This window comes from Barbus barbus, assembly GCF_936440315.1.
Source record: "Barbus barbus genome assembly, chromosome: 36".
Lineage (NCBI taxonomy): Eukaryota > Metazoa > Chordata > Actinopteri > Cypriniformes > Cyprinidae > Barbus > Barbus barbus.
In genome coordinates this window covers 4,642,159-4,666,936 of record NC_136714.1, presented here as the reverse complement: position 1 = coordinate 4,666,936, position 24,778 = coordinate 4,642,159, and the positions used below count along the sequence as shown (strand labels likewise).

General features: G+C 36.0%; 2 protein-coding genes across 2 annotated transcripts; both read right to left on the bottom strand.

The window, feature by feature from the left end:
- Positions 1 to 97: 97 nt before the first annotated feature.
- On the bottom strand, positions 98 to 2,614 carry LOC306855896 (protein EOLA1-like). Its single transcript, XM_079394843.1, has 2 exons — positions 2,118 to 2,614; positions 98 to 745 (listed from the first exon to the last, which is right to left on the bottom strand). The coding sequence occupies exons 1-2, from the start codon at positions 2,374 to 2,376 to the stop codon at positions 519 to 521; spliced, it is 486 nt and encodes a 161-aa protein (XP_079250969.1). The 5' UTR covers positions 2,377 to 2,614; the 3' UTR covers positions 98 to 518.
- Positions 2,615 to 2,667: 53 nt separating this feature from the next.
- map4k6 (mitogen-activated protein kinase kinase kinase kinase 6) lies at positions 2,668 to 24,188 on the bottom strand. The gene is made up of 32 exons (XM_079394841.1): positions 23,905 to 24,188; positions 22,113 to 22,170; positions 19,959 to 20,049; positions 19,815 to 19,879; positions 19,469 to 19,524; positions 18,589 to 18,636; positions 18,396 to 18,438; positions 18,207 to 18,279; positions 17,148 to 17,279; positions 16,685 to 16,747; positions 16,509 to 16,590; positions 16,259 to 16,369; positions 14,108 to 14,183; positions 12,257 to 12,315; positions 11,757 to 11,803; positions 11,502 to 11,540; positions 11,041 to 11,074; positions 10,652 to 10,961; positions 9,753 to 9,871; positions 8,981 to 9,019; positions 8,805 to 8,889; positions 7,027 to 7,106; positions 6,745 to 6,805; positions 6,521 to 6,644; positions 5,573 to 5,631; positions 5,385 to 5,488; positions 5,118 to 5,292; positions 4,889 to 4,957; positions 3,919 to 4,005; positions 3,419 to 3,489; positions 3,279 to 3,334; positions 2,668 to 3,196 (listed from the first exon to the last, which is right to left on the bottom strand). The coding sequence occupies exons 1-32, from the start codon at positions 23,995 to 23,997 to the stop codon at positions 3,109 to 3,111; spliced, it is 2,697 nt and encodes an 898-aa protein (XP_079250967.1). The 5' UTR covers positions 23,998 to 24,188; the 3' UTR covers positions 2,668 to 3,108.
- Between the last annotated feature and the right edge of the window lie 590 nt (positions 24,189 to 24,778).

Here is a 24,778-nt window from a genome sequence, read left to right as displayed (position 1 = left end):
TACCCCATTATAAATAAATAAACACTATATATAGACATGTGACGGTATCACATTTTCATGCTGCAATCAATGCTGAAGCTTTTATCACAAAAGTGTTGTCATAACAGGTTTAATAACTTTTTTCTTATAACGAAAAGAACTGAACATTTAAATACAATAAAGTAATACACACACACACAAAAAACATATAGCCTAAAGTAAAAAAAAATGCTTTAACAGATTACAAAAGAAAATAATTATAAGAAACAATAGGTAACACTTTACAATAAGATCTCATTAGGCTTAGTTAACGCACAAACATTAACAATGAGCAATAGCTGATGGGAAAAGTATTCTTAAAATGCATAAATTTGTAATAATTATTCACTGTATATATATATATGTGTATGCATGTATGTAACAAAGGCATTTTTTATATTTAATGTTGAAAAAACAGCCTGTACACATTAGATACATCGCAAATCTCCAGGGAGGCACATCTCAGTGTCTCAGACACAAATACACTACTGAATACTTTGTTACGGATGAGAAGAAGCAGAGGGCAGGAGATGAACTGGGATGTGGACTGTCCACACGTCTTTATGGCCCCTGGAATACATTGGTTCATTGAGCCACCGGGGGTTTGAGAGTCTTGTAAGGTATTTCATTTGGAGTTCAGTCAAGCAAGCTGCTGTTTCTAGCTCTCTCATCTCTTCACCGGGAATATCCTCAGGACAACACCACGTCTCCCCAACATCCACAAGACCTGAACAGATAGTAAATAAACAAACACTCTTCAGTCTATCTATCTATCTATCTATCTATCTATCTATCTATCTATCTATCTATCTATCTATCTATCTGGGCTAGACAATAATTCAATAAAAAAATATATTGCATCATATATATTTTTTTTCAATAACGGTGATATGATTTTTAAACATATTTCCGATATACGTTAGGCCTACATTACCATTGCTTCCCATTCCAGGCAGCCACTACTTTGTTGAATAAACATGAGCAGACTGAACACTGCACATTTCAAAATCAAAAGGCGAAGCGGGTGTTTTATATGAATGCATCTTTGAAGAGAACCGACTGTCTTCAGATATGTTAAAGATATTACAATTGATAAGGTGAGTCTTGTTTATTTGACCGTGATTTCTCATTTCTTGTTTGTATGAAGGCTAAATAAAAATAAGGTGAACATTAATTTATTTGTAGTCCTACTATTTTATTTCTAAAATATGATATAGTCTATTGTAAAGGAGGAGGTTTCTAGCTAGCTTTCCACAAAAGGTCACTATGAAATTTATAAAGAAAATAAATAATTGCAGATATAACTCATTATTCATTGTTTTTTTTTAGGTCATACCACATGATATCCAAATGTGGTAACTACATACCAGCTGTTAAAAAAATATATTTTCTTTTCCAAATTTGAAAGAGACTTACAATCCTGCCTGATGCTTCCTTGGCAAATTGGTATATGATGCAAAGTCTTATCCTTAAATGAATTTTAACATAAAAGTCCCAAAATGGTCGTTTTTTTATGGTCGCACCTCATGATATTTCATAAAATGGAAATCATCGGACAAAGTTTGTTTGTATATTATGACGAAAATATAAATACAAATGCTTTGCAATTTTATACAGTATTACAAACACTGGAAATGATGCCCCAAAAAAAGCACAAAATTAATCTGAATAAATTTAGGGTAATTTCAAAGATGTTTACAAAAAAAAAATAAAAAAAATAAAAGTGGACGGTTGCACCACATGATGTTTTGACACTTTAAATAACAGAAATATTACAAATAACTAATGTTTTTTGAAAATTTAAAGTGAGTTCATACATGGGAGAGGCCCTTCATATATATGGCTATTATTATACATGTCTGTGTTATGCATTTAAACCGATTTTTAACTGAAAAAATGCAATTGGACAGAAAATTTAGGCGTCACGTCATTGACCCATATTTATATACACACACACGATCTAACTATATCTGAACAATATTAATATCTACACCATAGTTGAATTTATTAATTCATTTACATACATTGATTATGCACATTATAAATCCTTATATTATACAAACATTAAAATTATTATCATCAAACAGTGTACATTTCACCTGCTATAACACCACGCCCGAACCTTTCTCCAGACTCCAGCAGTTCCTCGGTTTGCACGGCAGTCATTCCCAGTCTCTCGGTGAGGATGAGTCTCCAGTCCTCTCCTCCCCAGCCCTTCTGAGCGATGTGAACCGCTAGCGTGCAGTTCCTCAGCTCTGACAGCAGGGGGCGCCAGCGGCTCTCTACCGCTTTCACACCATTCAACACAAGAGTAGCGTACGGCTGGCGAAATGACAAGCAAGCCACCTCTAGACTCATACCGAGCAAATAATATGCACCTCTTCAGCTACAGAAAGGTATAACACGATTTAAGTACGTTGCAAATACAGTGCATTCCCACCAGATGCTAAGTACTTTATCAGATAGGCTAACACTGCTGTAGCTTTTTTCCGCTAACATCTAAACGCGTCGTGTTGAATTATCGGGTAAAGCGCTTCCTGTTTTTAAAACGTCTCTCCAAACAAGACAAGGCACTGTTTTTAAAACTGACGAAAGAAACAGCGCCCGCTAGCGCCCACAAATAAAACCAGGCACCACAACAGGAATATACTATTCATCAAACTATCCTTGTCGTTTACATTGATTTATTTCACAGTTTTTATGGGGTTTACAGTACAATGCTTTACAAAATTCTATCAACTAATTTACAGGCCAATGGAAGATAATTTTTGAACCACTGCACCAAAACATGTTGAAATATGATATTTCCCGAAACAAGAAATACAACATACTGTCTAGTATTAAACAGAACATCGTCGCTGACCCATAACAGCCTTTTTCACAAGTTATTTCAGACCTAGTATAGGTCTAATGCAAGTCCACAGGTCACTTTCCCTCTTGTTCCTCCAAATCAGCTCCAAACTGTGTGTATGTGACTCCATCATGCTTTCCTCTGTTCCTGAAGCGTTTTGGGCCTGATGACTCTACCCTTTCAGTAGGAGGACTATCCACCTCTGTAGTGTTTCCAGCTATTCTCTCATCTCAGTCCCATCAGTAGCTGCTTTCATGCCCCGTGAGGATGTACAGGTTGCTCATAGCAGACGGATCATCCGTAGGAGTACTTTGCAAGATAATATCCCTGTAGTAACATTAAATTATTAGTATATGATTCAATTTGTCTATTACCAGACATGTTGCTAAACTACAGTGGGAAAACATACCTAGCTGTTCCCAAAACCTGAAAAACTCGACTTCTGTCTGTGATCTCCTGGGTAACCTGTGGTAAACGGCATAATATTCCATCATTTCTTCCTTCCTCATACATTAGTGAAGCCATCATTGTTGTAGACGTCAGGTTTACCTCATTAGTTTGTAAACTCCTTCCTTTCAGACCATGTTTCCAGAAGGCAAGAACGCTGTCCTGTAGACACACTGCAAAGATAACCGCATTACCACCAGATGCAACAGAAAGAGGTCTGATTCGAAATAGACATTGCAAACATGATGGCTATCTAATAGCTGTGACACGCCAAGCTGACATCGATGAAAGCCGGCTGTGTTATTGCCTCGTGCCAGCTTCATCTGGGCTAAAACATTTACACCTTGTGCTCTTGACTTCAGTTTTTTTCTTTCACACACTCGTTCGTAGCTGATTTGGGGAAAGGTACTTTAAAAGTAATGCATTACAATATTGCATTACTTAGTTACTTTTTATGGAAAGTAACCTGTGCTGGGCAAGAAAGCTGCAGAGAGTTCTCCAACAAGAGACAATGGTGCAGACAGACTGCAAAAACTAGGCTGAGAGATGCTCAAAGACAGCCTGGCATTGGCTTGATGTGTCACATCCTTAACAGGACTTACCCAGTGTCTGAATGGGAAACTCAAATGCAAGTTCAGAAGTCTTCTGATGGCTCACACATCCCTGCATATTCACAACCTTCACTGTGCCTGAAACAAAATGGTATGTTAAAGGATTTGAGTAGTGGAATAAAAAAAAAAAAAAAAACACGGCATAGAGATGTTTTTTTAAAAGTTGACTATTGCACTTTTAGAATGCCGTGTCATGTATGAGTTTAAAAACATGAGACAAATGGTAATGGAATGAGAGAGAAAAAATAAGCAATTTCAGGAAATGCATTTTTACAAAGGCTCATGTGTCATGTAGTGTAAAGTCATGTGGTGCAACCAACATGCAGGAAAAAAAACAGAGGACCCCAGAAGACCCCGTTGATATTTATGCATTAATGATTCATACATTTGTAAAAAAAAAAAAAAATGTTGAAGAACATATTTAAAAACTATTTTTGTTTTGTATACTTAGTATGGGTTTTTGTTTTTATAAGATATGTATTTAAGTAATATCACACAAGCCGAGTTTCATTTCCTGAATATAAGAAAGTGAGCACAATCAGAAATGTGATTTCATAAAACAGTTAAACAAATAAGAAGTTAATATTGAGTGAGTTAGATTTCAGACAAAATCATTCCTGAATGAATCTGTTTTTGAATCATTTGAGTCATGATCCTTTCATAAAGACATTTGCTTGCTTTGTTTCTAAATGAATCAGTCATTTTGAAGGAATTGTTTGAATAAATAAGTCAATAAATCACTCATTAAGACGATTTTGGTGTCATATATATTTTTCCATGACGGGCCTAAACCAGCCAAGGTAGCAGCACAAAAACCACACTCAGCAAAATTATCGCATTAATTATTGTTGTTGAAAATATCCCAAAAATATACACACAATTTTTGGTCAGCATCAGACACCCCTATTGAGCAGACATACAAAGTGCTTCAAATGGCTCAGTGAAAACAAGCATTTCTTACTTTTCAGTGCAATGAGAACTGTGTCCCTGTCGAGCTGAATCACTTGCTTGACCTCCAGAGACTCACCATCTGTGAAGTCACATAACTCAGTCAAGCAAAAACACACTACTGTCACTGTGGCAATGCAAATCATATAGTTCACTTGAAATATTCTTCATATAAATAATTGATTTGGTAAAAAAGCAGTGTTTTGTGTGCGATTGTTAATGTATCCACACATGTGCAGCACCTGGCAGACTTTGTGGCCTGTCATCCAGGTGGATGATGTCAAAGTGCATCTGTCCAGTGTTGTCTTCTTGGCAGGGACGGCTTCTCACCCCCACACAGACCTGTGGCAGCTCTTCTGTTTCATTTACGAGCAGCTCAAAGATGGGCAGAGACTCTGGCAGGTTCAAAGCAATGTGCTGAGAGAGAGAGAGAGAGAGAGAGAGGGGAAAATTACGCAACAGTGCGGATATTTTTAACATTTCCATCACTCTTATCTCTCATTTCTCACCTTGAGCTGCATGAACTTCTGCAGCGGTTCATACCACATTAGAAGAACCAAACCAGTGGGAACAGCAGCACAAAGGAAAACGCTGTCAGTGTAGGGGTTTCGAACTAGAAGCAGAGAAACAAAGATTAAAATGTGCACGAACTGCCTAGAGAATGATTCACACTCCTACAGAGGTCACTGGTCCTCACCCACACTGCATCTTCTACAGCCCTTGGTGTCTGGGATCTTTACTGAAATGGCGTACTTCCTGGAGAAAGATAAGAATTAGCACACCCTTAAATCCAAAGAAACTGACTAAAGACAAAGATAAAGTCAAATTAAATAAATAAAATATAAGATAAAAAAATATGTATGTCACATAAACCAAGTAATCAAAGTAAAAATAAATATTTTGAAATATAACAATTCAAAAAATATATTTTCTATTTGAATACATTTTAAAAAGTCATTTACTCTCATGATGGAAATGATTACTTCAGTCTTTGGTGTCACATGATCCTTCAGAAATCATTTTAATATGCTGATTTGCTGCTCAAGAGACATTTATTACTATTATTAATGATGAAAACAGTTGTGCTGCTTAATATTTTTGTGGAAACCATGATATATTTATTCAAGATTCTTTGATTAATCAAAAGTTCAAAAGAACAACATTTATTTAAAATAAAAATCTTTAACATTTAACATTATAAATGGTTTTACTGTCACTTTTGCTGAGAAAAAAGGATTCATTATTTTAAAAAAATCCCCAAACTAGTTACTTAATAGGTTATACATCACCTTAAAAAATCAATTTTAATGAATACTGATGAATGCCTCATCTCCAAAGTAGAGACACAGCAAAATCTCAGCCACTGCACTTTTTTGACAAAAAATTATGGAAATGACTAAAATTGATTTCTTAAAACACTTATTAAATTATTAAAAGAGTAGTTTGTTTATAAACAGTTTTAGAGTCTAAATTATTGTAAAATCAGACCAACTGAAGGAAGCATGTCGTTTAAATGATCCAAATTTTGTTCTTTGTGGGTTTTAGACCCAGTGTGCCTGTCTCAACCAAGAATAGTAGTTCCCACGAGTGACCATCATGCAGTCTTGAGCATTCACAGAGAAACTGTGTGTTTAATTCTACAAACCTTGCGTTTATCTTTGTGCTCAAGCGGTGTGCATTAATCGCGAGATGCCCCTGTCTACGCTGCATATTCCTGCGGTTCTCAAAAAGTGCTGGCAGACTATGAGAAGTCAACTGCGAAGACTTTCCTGTGGACAGAGGACAGTAAGGTACCAGCCAGAGAGTTAATCAAGACATCATATCTTAGTGGTACATTAAATGCAGTCATATTAATAATATTGCACATGCCTGAGACGGACATAAGGACATTGCTCATCACGTACAACCAACTGCATCTCTGAGGAAGCAACTGGAAAAGAAAGAAAATCTCACACACTTTCATGGGATATTTGCTCTGGTAAATTATGGAAGCCTGTTTCCTCAGAATAAAAAATAAAAATGTAACTTTGTATTTTGTAATGGTGCCTTTATATCTCATAATGTGACATTATTTCTTAAATTACATTTTTCTTTTTTTACTCTGAAACAATTAAAGAGTCCACAAGTAAACAGAGAAAAGACAATACCTACCTTTTCCATGGTGTCCTCATGGAGCTCATTGAGGTTGAGAGTGTAGATGCCCTCCTCAGCACCCAGCATAAGGTACTGATCTATGGGTAAATATCAGCATATCGGCCTTGTTAAGTCAAGACAGACACGGTTGCAAATATGTTGCAAATAAAATGAATAGAAATTAGTTTATACATATGATAGTCAAATATTTTTTCAAGATGGACAAGGAAGTGGCTGAAGTAGTTGTGAAGCACAACAAAAACTGTTGATGGACCGGGGTGTCCATCAACAGTTATTTCATCCAAAAATGAAACCTGAGAGATTTCAGTTCCTCCATTCAAGTTCCACCAAAACTTTCATGCTTCAAAACATCCATAAAGACATTTTAAAAGTAATCCATATTAATAGAGCAGTTTAATCCAAGTCTTGTGGAGTGATATGATCACTTTATGTGATTAACAGATTTAATTAAGGCTTTTATTCACATAAAAAAGCGCTTCTCAAAGCACATACAAACATCACATTAATATAGTAAAGGGAAGCTCAACCGTAAGAATGAATTTCACTGGTTCTCGGATGTCTAGCCCACACTTTCTGAGTTTCAGTTGACCATATTAGATGCACTCTAGGTATATGTGTGGATCAATGTTTATAGGTGAATAAAAGCCTAAATTAAATCTGTTCATTGCTATGGGTGGGAATCTTTAGGCATCATATGATCCGATCACGATTCTGGGAAGCATGATCCGATTTTAAAATGATTCTTAATCTACATTTTTTCTTATTAAAGGGGTCATGAACTGAGAAACCAAAATTCCCAAAACATATAAGAGGTCATTGTACTATACAAACATCCAGTTAAGTTTCAAAACAGTCAGAAAACAGCTTACAGTATATTGAAGCCAGTCTCCCAAAAGGTAGCTTGTGGAATGTGTCACTCAACGACATAATAGTGTGGCTGAACACCACCTCTGCAGAAGAAGATCAACGCCTGCTTCTACATCGCTGCCTGTTTAGCCCCGCCCACCGAATCATGTACGTAGTGCTTACGAGAGAGGCAAACGTGCAGCTTGTCTAGCATCAAAGAAAACCAGACGCTGTTCATTGCCAAGTTGTGGAAAAAATAGTCTTTGCATTGCCTTCCTTATGATCCCAATGTTAGGCAAGAGTGGATGAACTTTAGTTTTAATAAAGTTCCAGACCGCGTCATTAAGAACTGTGTCTTTTGTTCACCGCAGATTCATTTACAAACAAGGCACAATTTGATGCAGGATTTTCAGAAATATTGAAACTGAAAGTCGATGCTGTGCTGACTATATTGGATCTGACAGTAATGTGGCAAGTGTGAGTAACTGTTTTTATTACATGATCACTATTGCTTTGTCTGTTATACAGATCGTTTGATATGATTATATATGTAGTTTTAACCTAAATCACAGCAGCGTCTGTGAAGGATGTAGGCTGTCAATCATACACAAGTGTTAGTCAATCATAGAAGTGGGTGTTTACTTCCGAGTCTACAGTCCACCAGGCCTATTCAAACAGAGCGTTCTGATGAGGGGGGTTAAAAACAGGACAGAAAATAGCATATAATATGCTGCATTCACAATAATGCACAAATCTATTTTAACAGACCAGCTATTTTGTCCTGCTACTGACCTTGTTTTTCGCTTTAACCACAAAACTATATGCAAGTTTTTATACTTGTTTGGGGCTTTTGTGTGTGTTTGTGTGCAATTGCCAGCAAGCAGAATATGGCTGTATCTAGTGCTCACAATCCTATTAGCAAACTTCACCTCTGGTCTTTGGTAGAACCCATGTAACAGCACATTGAGTCTTTAACGGACAGCCGTTGAATACTTTAGAGAAGCAGGCCCCCATCTGGAAGACAATTTATGATTCATTACAGAGCTAAAAAGCATGAAATTAGAGCACACAATAGAATTAGAATCGTGTCATTTTCTGTACGTACATGTACTTGTGGTGTAGGTGGCAGTCCATGGACAACGTTCTGGAATCAATGAAAACAGAATGAAGTGAGTGACCAAAGAAAGATTGCATTTTTCAACATTTTAATACAAAGGGGCAAAAATCTAAAGTAGCTAAATAATGCATTATATCCAACTATAACTATAATGTATTAAATTTAAAATGTAGAAATAATTTTTAGTCAAATTTCACTATTGTTTTTTAGATTTAAATGCAAAGATAAAACAAAATATAAATTAAAAATGAAGATGTGTTTCAGTGGCATGTTTTTTACCCTCTTTCTTTTGTGATTTGGCATGGTGGGCCAAATCAAAAGTCATCACGGGCAACTTTGGCCCACAGGCCTTGGTTTGGACATCTCTGGTTTAAACCCTTAGAAAGAAACTGCATCCCAAATAACACACTATACACTATGTGCTTATGCACTATGCACTCAACCATGTAGTGTATGAATTATATAAGGTTATTTTGTCATTCATAATTGGAATCTGATAGCCCCACTCCCTTCGCGACGGTAATTAAAGCTGCATGAAGTGTCCAACATTCCACACTTAATTTTTTCAGTTATTTTAGGGCATCATCCGGGTATTTAAAGTGCACTTTTTCCTTTTGGAATTTTCAGTGTGAGCACACTATTTGCACTATTTATACCACAAAACATCACAGAATAGTGCATAAGTATGTGATTTGGGACGCACCTAGATTCTCATCAAGGTCAAAGTTCAAATATGGTTTGACCTATGTAATCTGCTCACCGAGTCGTCTGGTTTCCTCCTGAGAGTACTCCATTCTGGGGAGAGAGGGGGGTCATGTGGCGGGAAATTACTTCTGGTTCCTCCTGGGTCTGGAGCAACAGAGCTCTCTGCTATCGAACCTGTTCAACACAGCGGCTGCATTAGTGTTTGGATTTTAAGCAGGTATTATTTGTGTTCTCTTTATACATTTAACACTGGGTGGTGTGGCCTAACAGGCCAACATCTGGGATTAAAACCAAAATGCTTTAGATTTAAACCATGAAAGAGCTATGCAGTTGCTAATGGGATCTGACTGGTTTTAAGTGAGCTGTTGCATGGATTTTAAGGGATTTTGTGGGGTCTTAAGTGTTTTTGGTTATATAAAAGGACAAAGGTGGTATATTCCACTCAATAATAAGAATTCTCTCATTATTTACTTACCCTAATGCCTCCCCAGATCTATATGACTATTTCTTTAGATAACCGCAAACAACAATTTATAGAACAATAATCCACTCTATGACCCCATGTAATGCAAATGTACAGGACCTCCAAAGTCGACACTTCAAAAACCACAAAAATTGGACATAATGATAATCCAAAACTATAGGGGTGTGTGTAAGAAAAATAAACTATAAACCATCGTTTCTGGCTCATCTAAAAAACAGAAAGTCATATACCTCTGGGACAGCTTGAGGGAAAGTAAACGATGAGTGAATTTTCATTTTTGGGCAGAGTATATCTTTAACAGGATAATAGCACAAAGCATACAAAATGAGTTATGTGCAGGAGTGTAAGCTATTAGTTATGTTTGTCGTAAAGTCAACATTGCTAATAATAATTAGTTTTATTTTATTACAGTTATTCTGCTGTAAATGTGTAGTCATTAGTACGTACTCATGAATTGATGTTTATCTCACCTTCAGTTGGTGTTGAGCAAAGGGAACCTAGACTGGTGGAATGACTGAGGAAGGAGGAGTCTGTGAAGAGGGAGGAGTTTGTGAGGAGTGACAGGTCAGACAGTGTTGAACCAATCAGCAGAGCAGATTCATTGAGTAGGGCGGGGTTAGTGTCAGGGGCGGGGCCCTTCAGAGGCGTGCAGCCAATAAGAGGCGAGGGGAGGGAACACGGAGTGGGAGCTTTTCTCTCTTGATTGGTGACTGTTGTTGACTGGGGAGAAGAGACCACTCTCTTAACCGTCCCATATTTATCCTCTTCATCCAGTGAGTGCTGTGGATTAAACACGCATAAATTATCATATTCTAATAGACATTTGACTTTTTAAACTTCTATTTCATTCTTCCCCTACCTCAGCTGAAGAGCCTCTCTTTATAGTCAAACTCCTGTACAAGAGGAAGCAAAATGATAGTTGTGTGTTAACCTTCTCATGTTATTAATTATAAAAGGCTCTGTTTTTCCAATTGTTACATTAACATTTTGCTCCAAATTTGAAGCTAAAAATATGTAATTAGCTAAAATATCTTTTTTTTTTTCTCAAAAGCTAATTAAGGGAAACTTCTCTGATAAGCAAAAGTGTAAGGTATTAACAAGGTGGTAATCAAATATATTTGGGAGTACAAGTAATTTACTGTAATATAAAATATTATAATTTTAATAGGCTTTCCAAATGTTTCATTAACCACAAAAGTTATGCAAATAGATATTTTCATTCTAGTGAATAGAAATCACATCTGACTGAGGAAAAAACCATAGACGCAATCAACTTAACATAAGTACTCTCATTATTAAAACAAAAAAAAGCCAGATCACCTTTCCATCAAGGCCTCTTCCACACACTCTAACAAACTCCTGCGAAATAAATAGTAAAAAAAAACAATGCAACCCTTAGAAAACTCTTAGAAACTCCTGTTTCTGAGAAGGATAAAGTATTATTAGTGCTTCTCAGCAGCTTAATTTAATAATAAAATGATCAAATTAGACTTTGATCAGTGATTAGGGGATGTCAAACCACTCAGACACAATATCACCATTATTTTAGACGAGCAAGAGTGAAATATAACCTACGGTGAGTCCTTGTTTTCACTGATAGCACTCCAGTCATCATACGCCCCCTAATGAAGAACAGAAAACCAGTATGTAATTCCATAAGCATTGGTTTTTTTTCATTTCTTTCTTTTGTGGAACAAACGTTTTCAAGTTTGCTTTTGTGTTCTTATTATGGTCCGTAAATCCATAAACTTCTCCTTTTGTGTTATACAGAAGAAACCCTGTCATACAGGTTCAAAAACTGGTTACACCGTATTTTAAGGTGCCCTTGTTACAGTGTAATTCTACATTTAAGTACTTAGCAATATTAATAAACTACATGTACTTACTGTATGATTAGGGTTAGGGTTTGGCTTAGCATCTAGTTATGCATAATTCATTGTTATTATAATAGTAAGTACATGTAACGCGTTACAAGGACACCTGTGTTACTATATGAGGGTGAGAAAATCAGGACAGAATTTTCATAAATAACTGGACAAAGTCATTTCCATTTTCCATAAAATTTTGAATCTCACCAGATCAAGACAGGGATCTGTCTCCTTTCTCATGGGTGGTCCAAACCTCACATGATCAACTGGAAAACAGAAAAAGCGATAGTCACAAGCAGAACAGAATCACTGTATTCAACTGCTACACGCTTCCCCTTTCACATACAATCGTGTGGTAGGAGTAAAACGCGCCACTTTCTTATACGTAGTATTGTCTGTGTGACATTCTAGCATGCAGATTTGGATGCACGCTCATGCATTCATGCAAACAGACATGAACCTAAAGACACTCAGAAACACACACAACAGGTCCTTTCATAGCTCTAGAGTGGCTTCTCAATTACAATAGCGGCTGTTGTCCAGCTAACCTTGGCTTGTGGCCGTGGCATTCTGTAATCTACCAAACCCAACAATTGGCACTCACTGATTAATGTCACATTCTTTCTTAATCATTCCTTATTTGGCGTTTACTACTCGTGAGGTGAGGTCATAATGGGCTTATCACTCTACAGTTCTGTCATTACACTGTTGGAGATGGAAATTTCAGAAGCATATGCAACTATAAAGGGGTCTTAATGTATATTGTTGACTGCACGGACACTATCTGATGAGAACAATACTTGAACCGAACTGACAATATACTGACGAACCGGCATTGTTTTCAGTGGAGCTGCTTTATAGCGGAATCAGATGTGTTTCATAATTGTCCAATTTTGCAACTGAATGGAATCAACACTGAACTGACTCAAGCTGAATAACTACACAAATGTGTTCAGTAGAGCTGCTTATACAGCTTTACACAGTTATTAAAGTGAACTGAATACATTCAGGATACATTAATGATTGACTATATTTACATGTCACAGTAAATATTTTGTGTATTTGTGATTGCAGCAAAAGCATTGTTAATCATTTCACATGCAAAGCGAATGTTTACATAGTATGCTCAAATACTAAAATTGGCCACTTAAAGGGATGCTTCACCAGGAAATAAAAATTCTGTCATCACTTATTCAGTGTCATGTCAAAAAAATAAGAAATCTTGAAGAACGTTGTTGCATCAGAGCCAACCGAATTCCATTGTATGGACAAAAAAACACAGATGCAGTTTTTGAACAACATGACAGGTAATAAATGATGACAATTTTCATTTTTGAGTGAACTGTCCCTTTAATTGTAAATAGAAAAAAAATGCTCAATAAAAACGAAATCAGATTCTAAATCAGACACTATAAGCAGACCTCTGGTACAAATCTAAAATTATTTATTTATATATATAAAAATGTTCATAAAATGGTTGTTTATTAACTGAAATAAGTTGAAAACTATAAATCAACGAACGGATCAAAGTGAAGGCCCCTCTTTTTAGGTTCTCAGAAATGTATCCATGTGGTGTTGCTCATCAAAATTAAATCTGAGATTCATCTAATCTGCTATTAGGATGCAATAACACAGCGTTTCAACGTTTTTCAGGGTAAGGACACCTTAGCGGACAGAGACATGGAGCAGGGGCCCCCGATACAAAATGTGTCAAGCAGAGCTACATATAAAGCATACAGCCTTCGATATTAATAGAAACGAATCATATTATGATTAAGAATAAATTAGATTAATGTTATACTGTACGTATGTATATTATGTTAAGATAGTAGATCAGAACTATGCACATCAATATTGTTGCACATGCATCACTGCCTGTATATTAAATTTTATTGTTAAAATTGAGTGTTTGCTAAATCGCCAATAGGCTAATATGTGACCCATGCTGGTAAAATGAGTCAGAATGAGCAAATTTTCCAAAAATGACTGAGCTACAGCCGTCATAACAAAAAAAAATGTGTATTAGAAACTGTGTATTAGAGTATGAACTTGACTCACATTTCTCTTCAGACTGAGTTCTCTGAATGGGATGTTTCGCTAGGGAATGAATCTTATCAGGTAGGACACTGCAAGTCTGTAAACACACAGACACACAAACATGGACATAAACTCTAAAGTCACATAAAGACCTTTTACCTTTTACCTCAATGTTAAAAAATGTCATGTGTCAGTTAAAGCTGCAGTCTGTAACTTTTGGCGCTCTAGCAGTTAATAAACAGAACTGCGTGTGTCTTGCGGAAGAACATTGTAGCTGGAGCTACTTCTCTCTGTTTATGTCTATGACGAATCACGCAGGTACTGGGCTACTCTGCAGTGGTTCCTACCAGAACCAGTCTAAAATAGTCAGAATATAAAAACATATTATAGGTGTACCTTAGTGATTTAGGATAAGCGGTTTGGAAAATGGATTTGTGATGTACTCTCTTATTTTTGTCAATTTTGAACACAAAAAAGTTACAGACCGCAGCTTTGAAGCCATGGTACAGTCTATGTATCATTTGGACTTGTGTTTTAAAGGTGGGGTATGTATTTTTTCAAAAACGCTTTAGTAAACTGAGTCGGGCCGAGTACCAAAACAAACTTGTAGCCAATCAGCAGTAAGGGGCGTGTCTACTCATGATGCAGAGGAGAGAACATTAGCCGAGCCGAATGACGACAAAGATTGAGATGGCAGATAAAAAACAAAAGAGGAAAACATCTGCGGAACAAAAGAAGGCTTGTCTACACCGGACGCGACAGTTGTCTTGTCGCGCCGCAACAGCTAAAGTCTGTCTACACTGGACGTGACAAAGCAACCGTTGAAAATCATTTGAAATTTGTGTCAATATATCATAAATAGAACGCGGCAGCAGTTTACTGTCGGGGATTTCTCGTGTCCCATCCAGTCTAGACAGCATCACTGATTATAACGAGTTCTATAGTATTTTGTCGCGCCGCACCGCTTGCGTCCGGTGTAGACACGGTGTTGCGATAAGGCAAGAAGAAGGACCCGTGCAAATATCGGATCAGCTTTCCAGCGCTGGAGATAACTCAAGGAGCCGGAAGGCCTGCGATTGGATGCCGAGTTTGTTTTGTTTCTTCTAGATAGTGAGTAACACTGGTTTTGCTTTGTTTCACAGAACTAATTGTTGCCTGGGTTGCATACATACTGTATGTGTGGGGCAGAGCTATCAAAATAGGGGCGAGACCCGTGTGGGGTTGGGGCGTGTTTATTTTGGTGATTTGAAATATTAACATTGACTAGCAGAAATCATTTACCCCACCTTTAAAAGTGAAGTGTTTTTTTTTGTACCATTTGTGGCACCAAACTGAGCAGCAAAAATAATGATTCCTGGGGCAGTGACAAATGAGTTTTAAGAAATGTACGCTTTGCATTCACATTGATTTCATATAGTTTTTATATGGTTTTTCAATAATTGAATAAATAAATAATAAAAAATAATAACTTTTGTTTTGTAACAAGTAATAAATAATACATTTTGTATATTTTACAAAAGTGTTCAGACTTCAGTCTTTATTTTCAAAAATTATATACATGTATATTTTTATATTATAAAAGTATATTTTTCCAGCTAAAAAGCATTTTTATACAGCAAATCACACATTTATTTGACGATTTTATATGTATTAATAATAAAAATCATTGTTTCAACATCATTACATTATTTTGGGTGTTTCACTACACCAACATCTTATTATAATTATTTATTATTATAATTTTATTTATTTTTTCAAGAAATTAATCCTTTTTCAGGTTTTATTTTTTCTTCATTTTGATATCAGGATTGTTGTATGACATTTTACCCTGATATTTCTGACTTGATTCCCCCCAAAACAGTTCCAAAATTATTTATTTTGTTGAATAAATTAATAGATCTGGATAAACAAATGAGCATTTTGTCACTGATCCTGTTTCCAACAGGTTTTCTAAATATGATGGAGATGTTAGACCACTCAAACAAACACGGCTGTTTTAAGCACCACAGAGCCACTGTTTTTACACTTTTCTCAAAATCAGCCTAGTTTCACACTGAAGTGGAATTGGGAGAATGCATTTTAACATTAAAAACATTACACACTTCAGCTTTAATCTAAAGTGTTCTGAAATGAAATATTTTCCCTATTTTATCTTCATTGCACTCAATTCACCTCCAGGTCACTCTCATCCATAGTGTGTGTCTGTTGCAGATCAGGGTTATTGACCGCGTCCAGCAGCTCTATAACAAGGTTACGCGTGAGGAGCTGTGTGACAAAAGCATGCTGAAAAGACAGAGGAAGCAAAAATATGTCATTCAAGTAATAAGAACAGCATTGAGACGCCCTACATTATATTAAAGATAAACCACAAGGATATCACATGAGTAAAATGATTTTTAACACACATATGTTTAACACGCACCTGTAGGATTTTTTCTGCAGTCGGCCTTTTCCGAGGGTTCTTCGTGAGTGCCATTTTGATGAAGTTGTGGAATTCTGTGGACCTGATAAATAAACATACTTTTATTGAATTTGCAAACTACATAATACTTTGTTATTTATGCAAATATGATAAATCATACATTTCATGCATATTACCATTTGTTCTTGTCTTTGAGTTTGGGAGGCTGAAAACTGCTCTTGGACATCAGCATCAAAGCTCTGAGGGCACAACAACAGAAAGGTTTTTGTTCTCTGCCGCCCAACCCAAAATCTCATTTCAACCTTTCAACCTAAAGGACAATGTCTATGAAACGTTGCATCTTTTTGTTTTGAGTTTTCTGCTAGACAAGCTTGCATCACTCTTTGCAGTATGTGAAAACATTATTCATGGTGGCGTAAGCAATTTTCTTTTTTTGGAATAGTATGTTTCGCGTTTGCCAAGGGGTCAAGGTTTGGCTGGTTCAGACTGTGTAAACTGAGATGAAGATAGCACAAATTGCTTACAGCACCCTTAACAAAGGGGAATGTATTTTGTAGTGTTACAACTCTCAAAGGGTGCCAGTACTTTTGAAAGGATCTCTGCATATGTATATATGTGAGTGTGTGTGTGTGTTCACACCTCATGGGGTGCAGGTCAAACATAGGCGGCTGCAGCTCTGCTAGTTCAATAGCTGTGATACCCACTGCCCAGATGTCACACAGCTGGTTATAACCCCCTTTCCTTTCCACTGCCGCAACCTCTGGGGCCATCCTGAGGAAAAATATAAAAGAAGCAAACATCAAAGCAATACCGGATGGGATTTTTAATATGACTCGTTATGCAATTATCCTGTTTTACTTTTTTTTACATAAAATGGTCTTAAATATGAATAAATAAATATATTTCCATGATTAAAACTGGATTATGCTCCCTGAGTTAACTTTAATTTGACACACTACTATTTGACAGGTTTTGCATACTGTAATAAAAGTATACTACTACTAATATATTACATATTATATATATATATATATATATATATATATATATATATATATATATATATATATATATATATATATATACATACATACATACATACATACACACACACACACACACACACACACACACACACACACACACATATATATACATATATATATAAATCTGCATAATTCTTTTTTTTATGTATGACCATTCCAATTTGAAGTAGGAGGGTTTTTTTTTTGGGAAGAAATTCATGTTTTTATTCAGAAAAGATGCATTAAATTGATCACAAGTGACAGTAAAGACATTTATGATGTTAAAAAAAGAATTCTGAAAAAAATGTATCACTGTTTCCAGAAACATATTAAGCAGCACCACCATTTTCAACTGTGATAATGATCAGAAATGTTTCTTTAAGCACCAAATCAGCATATTAGAATAATTTCTGCATGGTCATGTGACACTGAAGACTGTAATGATATTGAAAATTCAACTTTGCATCACAGTAAAAAAAAAGCATTTTAAAATGCAAAAGTAGAAAATGTATTTTAAATTGTTATATTTGATAATATTATTGTTTCTACTATATTTTTGGTCAAATAAATGCAGTCTTACTGACTCCAATCTTTTGAATGGTACTGTAAAAAACAAAACTAAAGAAAAACAACAGCACGGTGTTTATAAAAGTATAATATCTTGGTGACTCACCAGTATGGCGTCCCGATAAAGGACTTTCTCTTAGCAACAGATGCGTTGATCTCAGCTGCCACTCCAAAATCCGCTGCCAGACAGAGGGGAGACAAAAGTCCATATTTAAGAGATTTATGGTGTATTAGTTAATACATGCATATGTGTGTTTACATGTGAGGGTCTGAGACGGGGTAAACCCAGACTGACCTAGTTTGACATCTCCTCGCTCTGTCAAAAGGATGTTGGCACCCTGTGGGCAACCAAGATCGACACAATGAGCACATCCACGCTATCATCTCACATTGCGCTATTGTGCTGTGAAGAAACTCACTCATATACAGATGAACTCTACTAATGTATATCAAACACACTGCATGGCAACATGGTTATAGGCAATTACTTTTATATCTCTATGCATTTTTCCCGTTTCATGGAGATGATGTAGTCCCTGTAAACAAACAGAAAACACTTGTAAAAAAATATGGCATATATGAAATTGTTAACCTGCTGTCATTTTGAACCTTTTTACTAACCTTTAACCCTGATTAATAATTAATTCTGGGTAGAAAGGTACTGAGACTTCACACTCTACATTTGACAAGGTTATCACTTTTATTTGTATATTTATAGGGATTCACTGAAATTATAGTTGGCATAAAATAACCTCATAATTTTTAATCAAACTTTTCTCTGGTGATGCATGCCAGACCTCTCCATCATTTAGTCCACTTAAACTCTGACTTTCTTAATAAAAGCCTCAAGCTTGCAATTAGATCTTCCTCTGTCCAATCAACAACCTTTGCATGAAGTTACTCAACGGAAGAAAATATCTGCAGCTATTAACTTCTCTTAATTTCCAAAGAAAGTCAATTTTCATTTGTGGGTGAACTATCCCTTTAAAAAGGGTCAAGCATAATGTGAAATGCTTTAATGGGATAATTCACCCCAAAAATATTATTGGTAACCAAATAGTTTCTGGTTCCCATTTAACTTCCATAGCATTTTTCTCCCCATACTTTGGAAGTCAGTGAGGACAAGCAATTATTAGGTCACCCACATTCTTCAAAATATCTTCTTTTGTGTTTAGCAGAAGAAAGAAATTCATACATGTTTGGAACAACAAGAGGGTGAGTAAACGATGACAGAATTTTCATTTTTGGGAGAACTGTGCCTTTAAGGAAACACTATAACAAAAAATTCCTAGGATAATTTATTTTATTATCTCATGAACCTCAAGTGAAGAAAAAAAAACGTTATGTAAGATGTGAAAGCATCCTCACCTGAAGTGTCTCTCTGCTCACATAAGCTATCTGTCTCTCTTTCAGAGGACCAGTGACTGCAGAAACACAATGACCTCATTTAGACTCACAAAACACCATATGAGCATTAATCATCATATCAGACAATATACATAACAACAGAAACCACTGCAAACTGCATCCCCCTTCATACAGAAGCAACATATAGGAAGGCTTGTTCTGAAACCATTAAACATCTTCAACTTGATTTAATCCAATAAATTAAGCAAAAAATAATTGATATATTTTCAGTAACATCTATGTACAGTAATTGAAGTTATATACATTAATGTAACATTTTATTACATTAGATATATGTTAATTGTACCGTGATAAATATCCTGCAATGATCCTCCGCCACAGAATTCCATGCAGATCCATAACTTGTTATTTCTGTGCAACATGAAGAAGTTCATTGTTAGTTTTACTTCATTTTCGGCAAACTGTAGTATTAGTTTGCTGTGTGACTGACCTGAGGTAGCTGCCGAAATAGGCCACAATGTTTTTATGAGTGCAATCCTTCATCATGGTTATTTCATGTTGAATGCTTGAGATGTCATCACCTGACAGAAAAAGAAACAGGGGTCTTGTCTGAAGCTTAGACAGCAAAGAACTAATTAAACACACAATTAGTATCAGCCAATAACCGTAAATGCCAATTAACATGAGGTGCTGTCTGGACTTAATTTGACCCCTTGTTTACAACCCGATTTTCAGGAAATGTTGGGACGTTTATTAAACTGATTTGAAAGTCTTTTAGTTTTCATTTTATTCAAATTCAAAAAACGTCCCAGCATTTCCACAATTCGGTAGAACTGCCCCTTTTAGTTACTGTGCATCAATATGACAAGCACTACAGAACATTTTTTAAGGAACTGGATATTTATTTAAAAAAAATGTGTTCTGAAATGAAGTGTGACACTGTAAGAAAGTTTAAGTATGGCTGTAAGAAAAAAAAAGTATATCTAACAACATGTTAAAACTTGCTCGGTAAAAAAGTTATTATCCAAAACCTAAATATTGCATAGAACAGATCTGGGCATTGTACGGCCCCCGGGCCACATCTGGCCCTCTGGCTATCCTTGACCAGCCTGCATGAGGTAATTCGTGAATTAAAAGTCAATCGCAAATAGATGTAATTAGGTGTACGCAAGGCAACTGCTTTGTTTCCTGATAATGAAACAACTTCAAATCAGTTCAAAACTCATAAAAACAACAAAATGTTGCTTTTGTAAAATAATTACAGTAGGGCGTGCTTTCTGCCATCTCTGAAGCTGGAGCGCATAAGAAAAAAGAACCGATACTCAGCGTATGCTGCCTCACAGACATGTGAAATAGGCTATATATATATATATATATATATATAGAAAGTTTCAAATGTCTACTTTTAAACGAACCAATTCAAAAACAAATATTTCCTGATTATTTTAATCTGTAAGAAGGTTGCATTTTTTTTCTAAAGGCGCGTCCAGTAGGCTACTCTGGAGATGAGAGAGAATTAATAAATAATTAAAATATCTCCTTTTTTCCAACACATTCATAATCATTAGGCGACTTTTGCCTGTGCTTGGTGGAAAACTTTATAGGCTACGTGTGCTTGAGCGCGGAATATATTGAAGCTCATTGGATTATTAGCTTTAATATAAGCATGCGATTATTTAATAATGACTTAAAAGAATGACTAGTTAAGTTGTTGGGGGCAGCCCTATTAAATAGCCTACCAGCTAGACGTCTCTGTTAAAGCATTTTAGCAACGCGTTTCCATTGTCGAATAAATTCCGCTTTCAGAACTGTCACGGCCGTAACATGGATTTTTCTTCTGAAATACAAAAACTAATTTATTTAAATAAAAAAATAGCCCATGTAGGCTATATTTATGTTGTGACTAGCCAACCCTTTCCATCCGGCAGGTAATGTTTCTTCTGGACTGTGCATTTTAAAGAACAGAAAGTCTACAATTAAGCCGTTGTCTCCCAAAAACTCGGGTGTTTTTTTTTGTCACGTCCGTAACGCATGTGTATCCTATTTTCCTCATCGTTTATAGACTGATACTTTACTGATGTCTGGACTCTATTTTCAGTGGTTTAGAAAAATATAAAGAGATGGTCCAATATAGCTATTGGTACTACATTCTAGGAGAATGTGTGTTTCAGATTTTGATTGCGAATGTCACGTTCATAATCTCGGAAATACTTGATTTTTTGTTCAAAATTGTGATGGTACACTGCAAATAAATTACATTTTCAAAACTGTTTTTGTGAATGTTCATTAGCTACTGGTATAACATGCTCCACATTTTCATTGTATGATTGTAATATTCCATTTATAGAAAGATATAAAATATATTGGGAAGAACCGAGTTAAGCGTATTGATCCGGCCCTCTGCAACCGCCCAAATTTCTCATGTGGCCCCTTGGGAAAATTAATTGCCCACCCCTGGCATAGAGCATAATTTCATCAACTTTGTTTACATCTCATAAAATTAAATTGTATTTTACTTATGTGACATAATTTCAACAATTTTTTCAACACAACTCACATCTACTGAAAAGGTCAATACATGGTGTGCATCATATCACTAAAATGCAAATGAGAAAATTTGATTAAAAATGGTTTATGACCTTACCAGGGTCCAGTTTGACCACTTTAATTGCTGCAATGACTGAGGTCTTAATGCTACGGGCCTATAACGACAAAGAAACAAGTTAGTGGTTATGCAGATCAGATGCTTCTACAAATAAGCAATACATGTTGACATCAGACCTTTGCATCAGTCAGTTACTGACCAAATTCCTCCTGGTTCTTTTGAAAGATCGCTTGTAGCGAGCCACTACAACATTCATTGTGTCACGCCACTTTCAAGTTTTACATTGTTTTTGCGGTTGTCCTGGATCATAAAAATCCAGTGTATAAAGAGCCACAAGTATTTTGATACACTGACAAATACACGCTACCTCTTTCAAATCTGACCTGGTTTCAGTTATACCTTTTAAAGGCCTTATAATATTTTACCAATGAAAGAAATGTGATTGTCTCATTCACAACATCACAAATGTGACAAAAGCAATTCAAGCGGTCTGCCTCCGCTCAAAACCTCATATGATTTGTGAGGCACATTATGAGCCAGTGTGGTCTGCGAAAGACAGAAAAATGAAGCTGTCTGCCGGTAACCATGGTAACCAGCAGCCAATAGTGGATCAGCAGACACTGAAAAGGTGAAGTAGAGATGAAAAAAAGTAGCAGTGCTCATTTCCTGTTTTCTTTCCTGCTGAACCAAATCACATCCTGTAATGCGTCTTTCTCCGTTATCAAGGCCATGATTCATGTTTGTTCAGGCAGGGTGATATAAATGGACAATCCACCCAATTAGGGCACAAGGCCACCATCAGATACTCTACACAAACATTTCAGAGAGACAAAATGTGCATACCGAGTTTGCAAATCTTTTTATTATTTGCTTCCTTGTATGCAAAAAAGATGTTTTTCACGCCCTGTTATTTCTGTTGCACGGTATACCACCATGAACAGCTCGGTTCATAGAAAGTAACAAATTCCATTTGCAAGGAAAATTCAAGTTTAGTATCATGGTTTCTTTTTTATGAGGAAACAATCCACAATGCATACATGCACAATCGCATGTTTTTATGGAGTTAAACATGCCAGAGCCACATGGGCGTTACTGAACATCAAAGTCAATGGGGTGTGAAAACTGAAATCATAGTAGAGTAACATGGTCAGACAGTCAGTACACACATCACTCAAACTGTGAAATTGGTAGTTAATACTAGCTCCTTCAACGTGTTAACGCAACTATGTTACACAGTAGGATATGATATTCAAGTACAATCAACAATGTTGCAGCTATAACTAAGATACACGATACTAAGATGCAGCATTTGTGTCATGAAACTATAACAACTAACAAGATTCTCCACGAACTTGAAAGCAATAAGAGCAGTGGCTTTGTTGAAGGACTACGCACTTCCTCTGGACTGAAAAACTGAATGACCCTGCACTGTTGTTGTGATTTGAGGATGACTATTGTTATTGTTTTTTCATGCATTCAATAAAAAAATAAAAATGTACATTTGCTGATAGACCATTATGCACCAACAACAGACCATCTACTATTTCCCCAAAACACAGAACCATGATTACAACCCATGGTTAACATTGTTTAGACAAAAACTAAAATTATGGTAACTTGACATATTATTGTCATAAACACACACAGATAAGTAAATGCATGAATGAATACAGACAATGTCAGAAAGATTAAAATGCTTCTTATACTGAAGTATGTGGTTTTGGGATGGAAACTTTAGTTATTGTATTTTTGCAACATATTTTACATCACTGGCACAAACACAAGAGCCTTATTTGTACTAAATACGCACGGAAATCTCATTTAAACCTACCTTAAACACATCTCCATATGTCCCGCTGCCAATGCGGTGTATCAGCTCATAGTCATCGAGCGGATCCGCGTGCGATACTCCGATCGCGTCCATAGCAGCGCGGCATTTGACTCGTTTTCTCACGATATTGAATCAAGAGCGCATGATACTCATCCAAGTGCCACTAACCACCACTTCCTCAACATCCGCGTAACAAGTGCACTAGAGTGAACATGGCAGCGATGACCCAAGCGCATCTCTCTGACAGCTAGGCGCGTTCACGCAAGACGCGTTCTCAAGAGCGCAACAGCATGGCGCAAGACGCGTTCTGTGTAACTTCAGCTGTCAGGAAGTCTTTAACAACGCAACATTTCAACAAAACAAACAAACATCGATACACAATTATAAAATAGCACAACAATAATATGACGTTACATTATCAGAGGGATAGTTTAGATGAAGAAATTTTACATTAAATTAAAAACGGAGGACAAAAGGCACTATACTATTATATTTTTTTAGTTTCTTATTTGGCTGTAATCAGATATAGCATGCTAACTGTGTTATATAAGGCATAAAACATTTTGAATTAGAAATATATATATATTTTAAGTTTTAGTAGATATTGAATAAGTTATCACAACTAGCCTATAAAACACCAATTCTTTCCTTTAAATTTAACAATTATTTATTAAAATTATACAATTGTTTATTTTACAATTCATTAAATAACAATATATAAGCTACTTGTTTTAAACGTGCGATATTTATCAAATTTCGTCTTTGATAAGCCACATATGTGCGATGTCTGATTATATGTAATATAATCCTGCATTAAGTATAAAACATTTACTTGTCAACTTCTAGAGAAAGCAATTGCTCGAATATTTGGCTC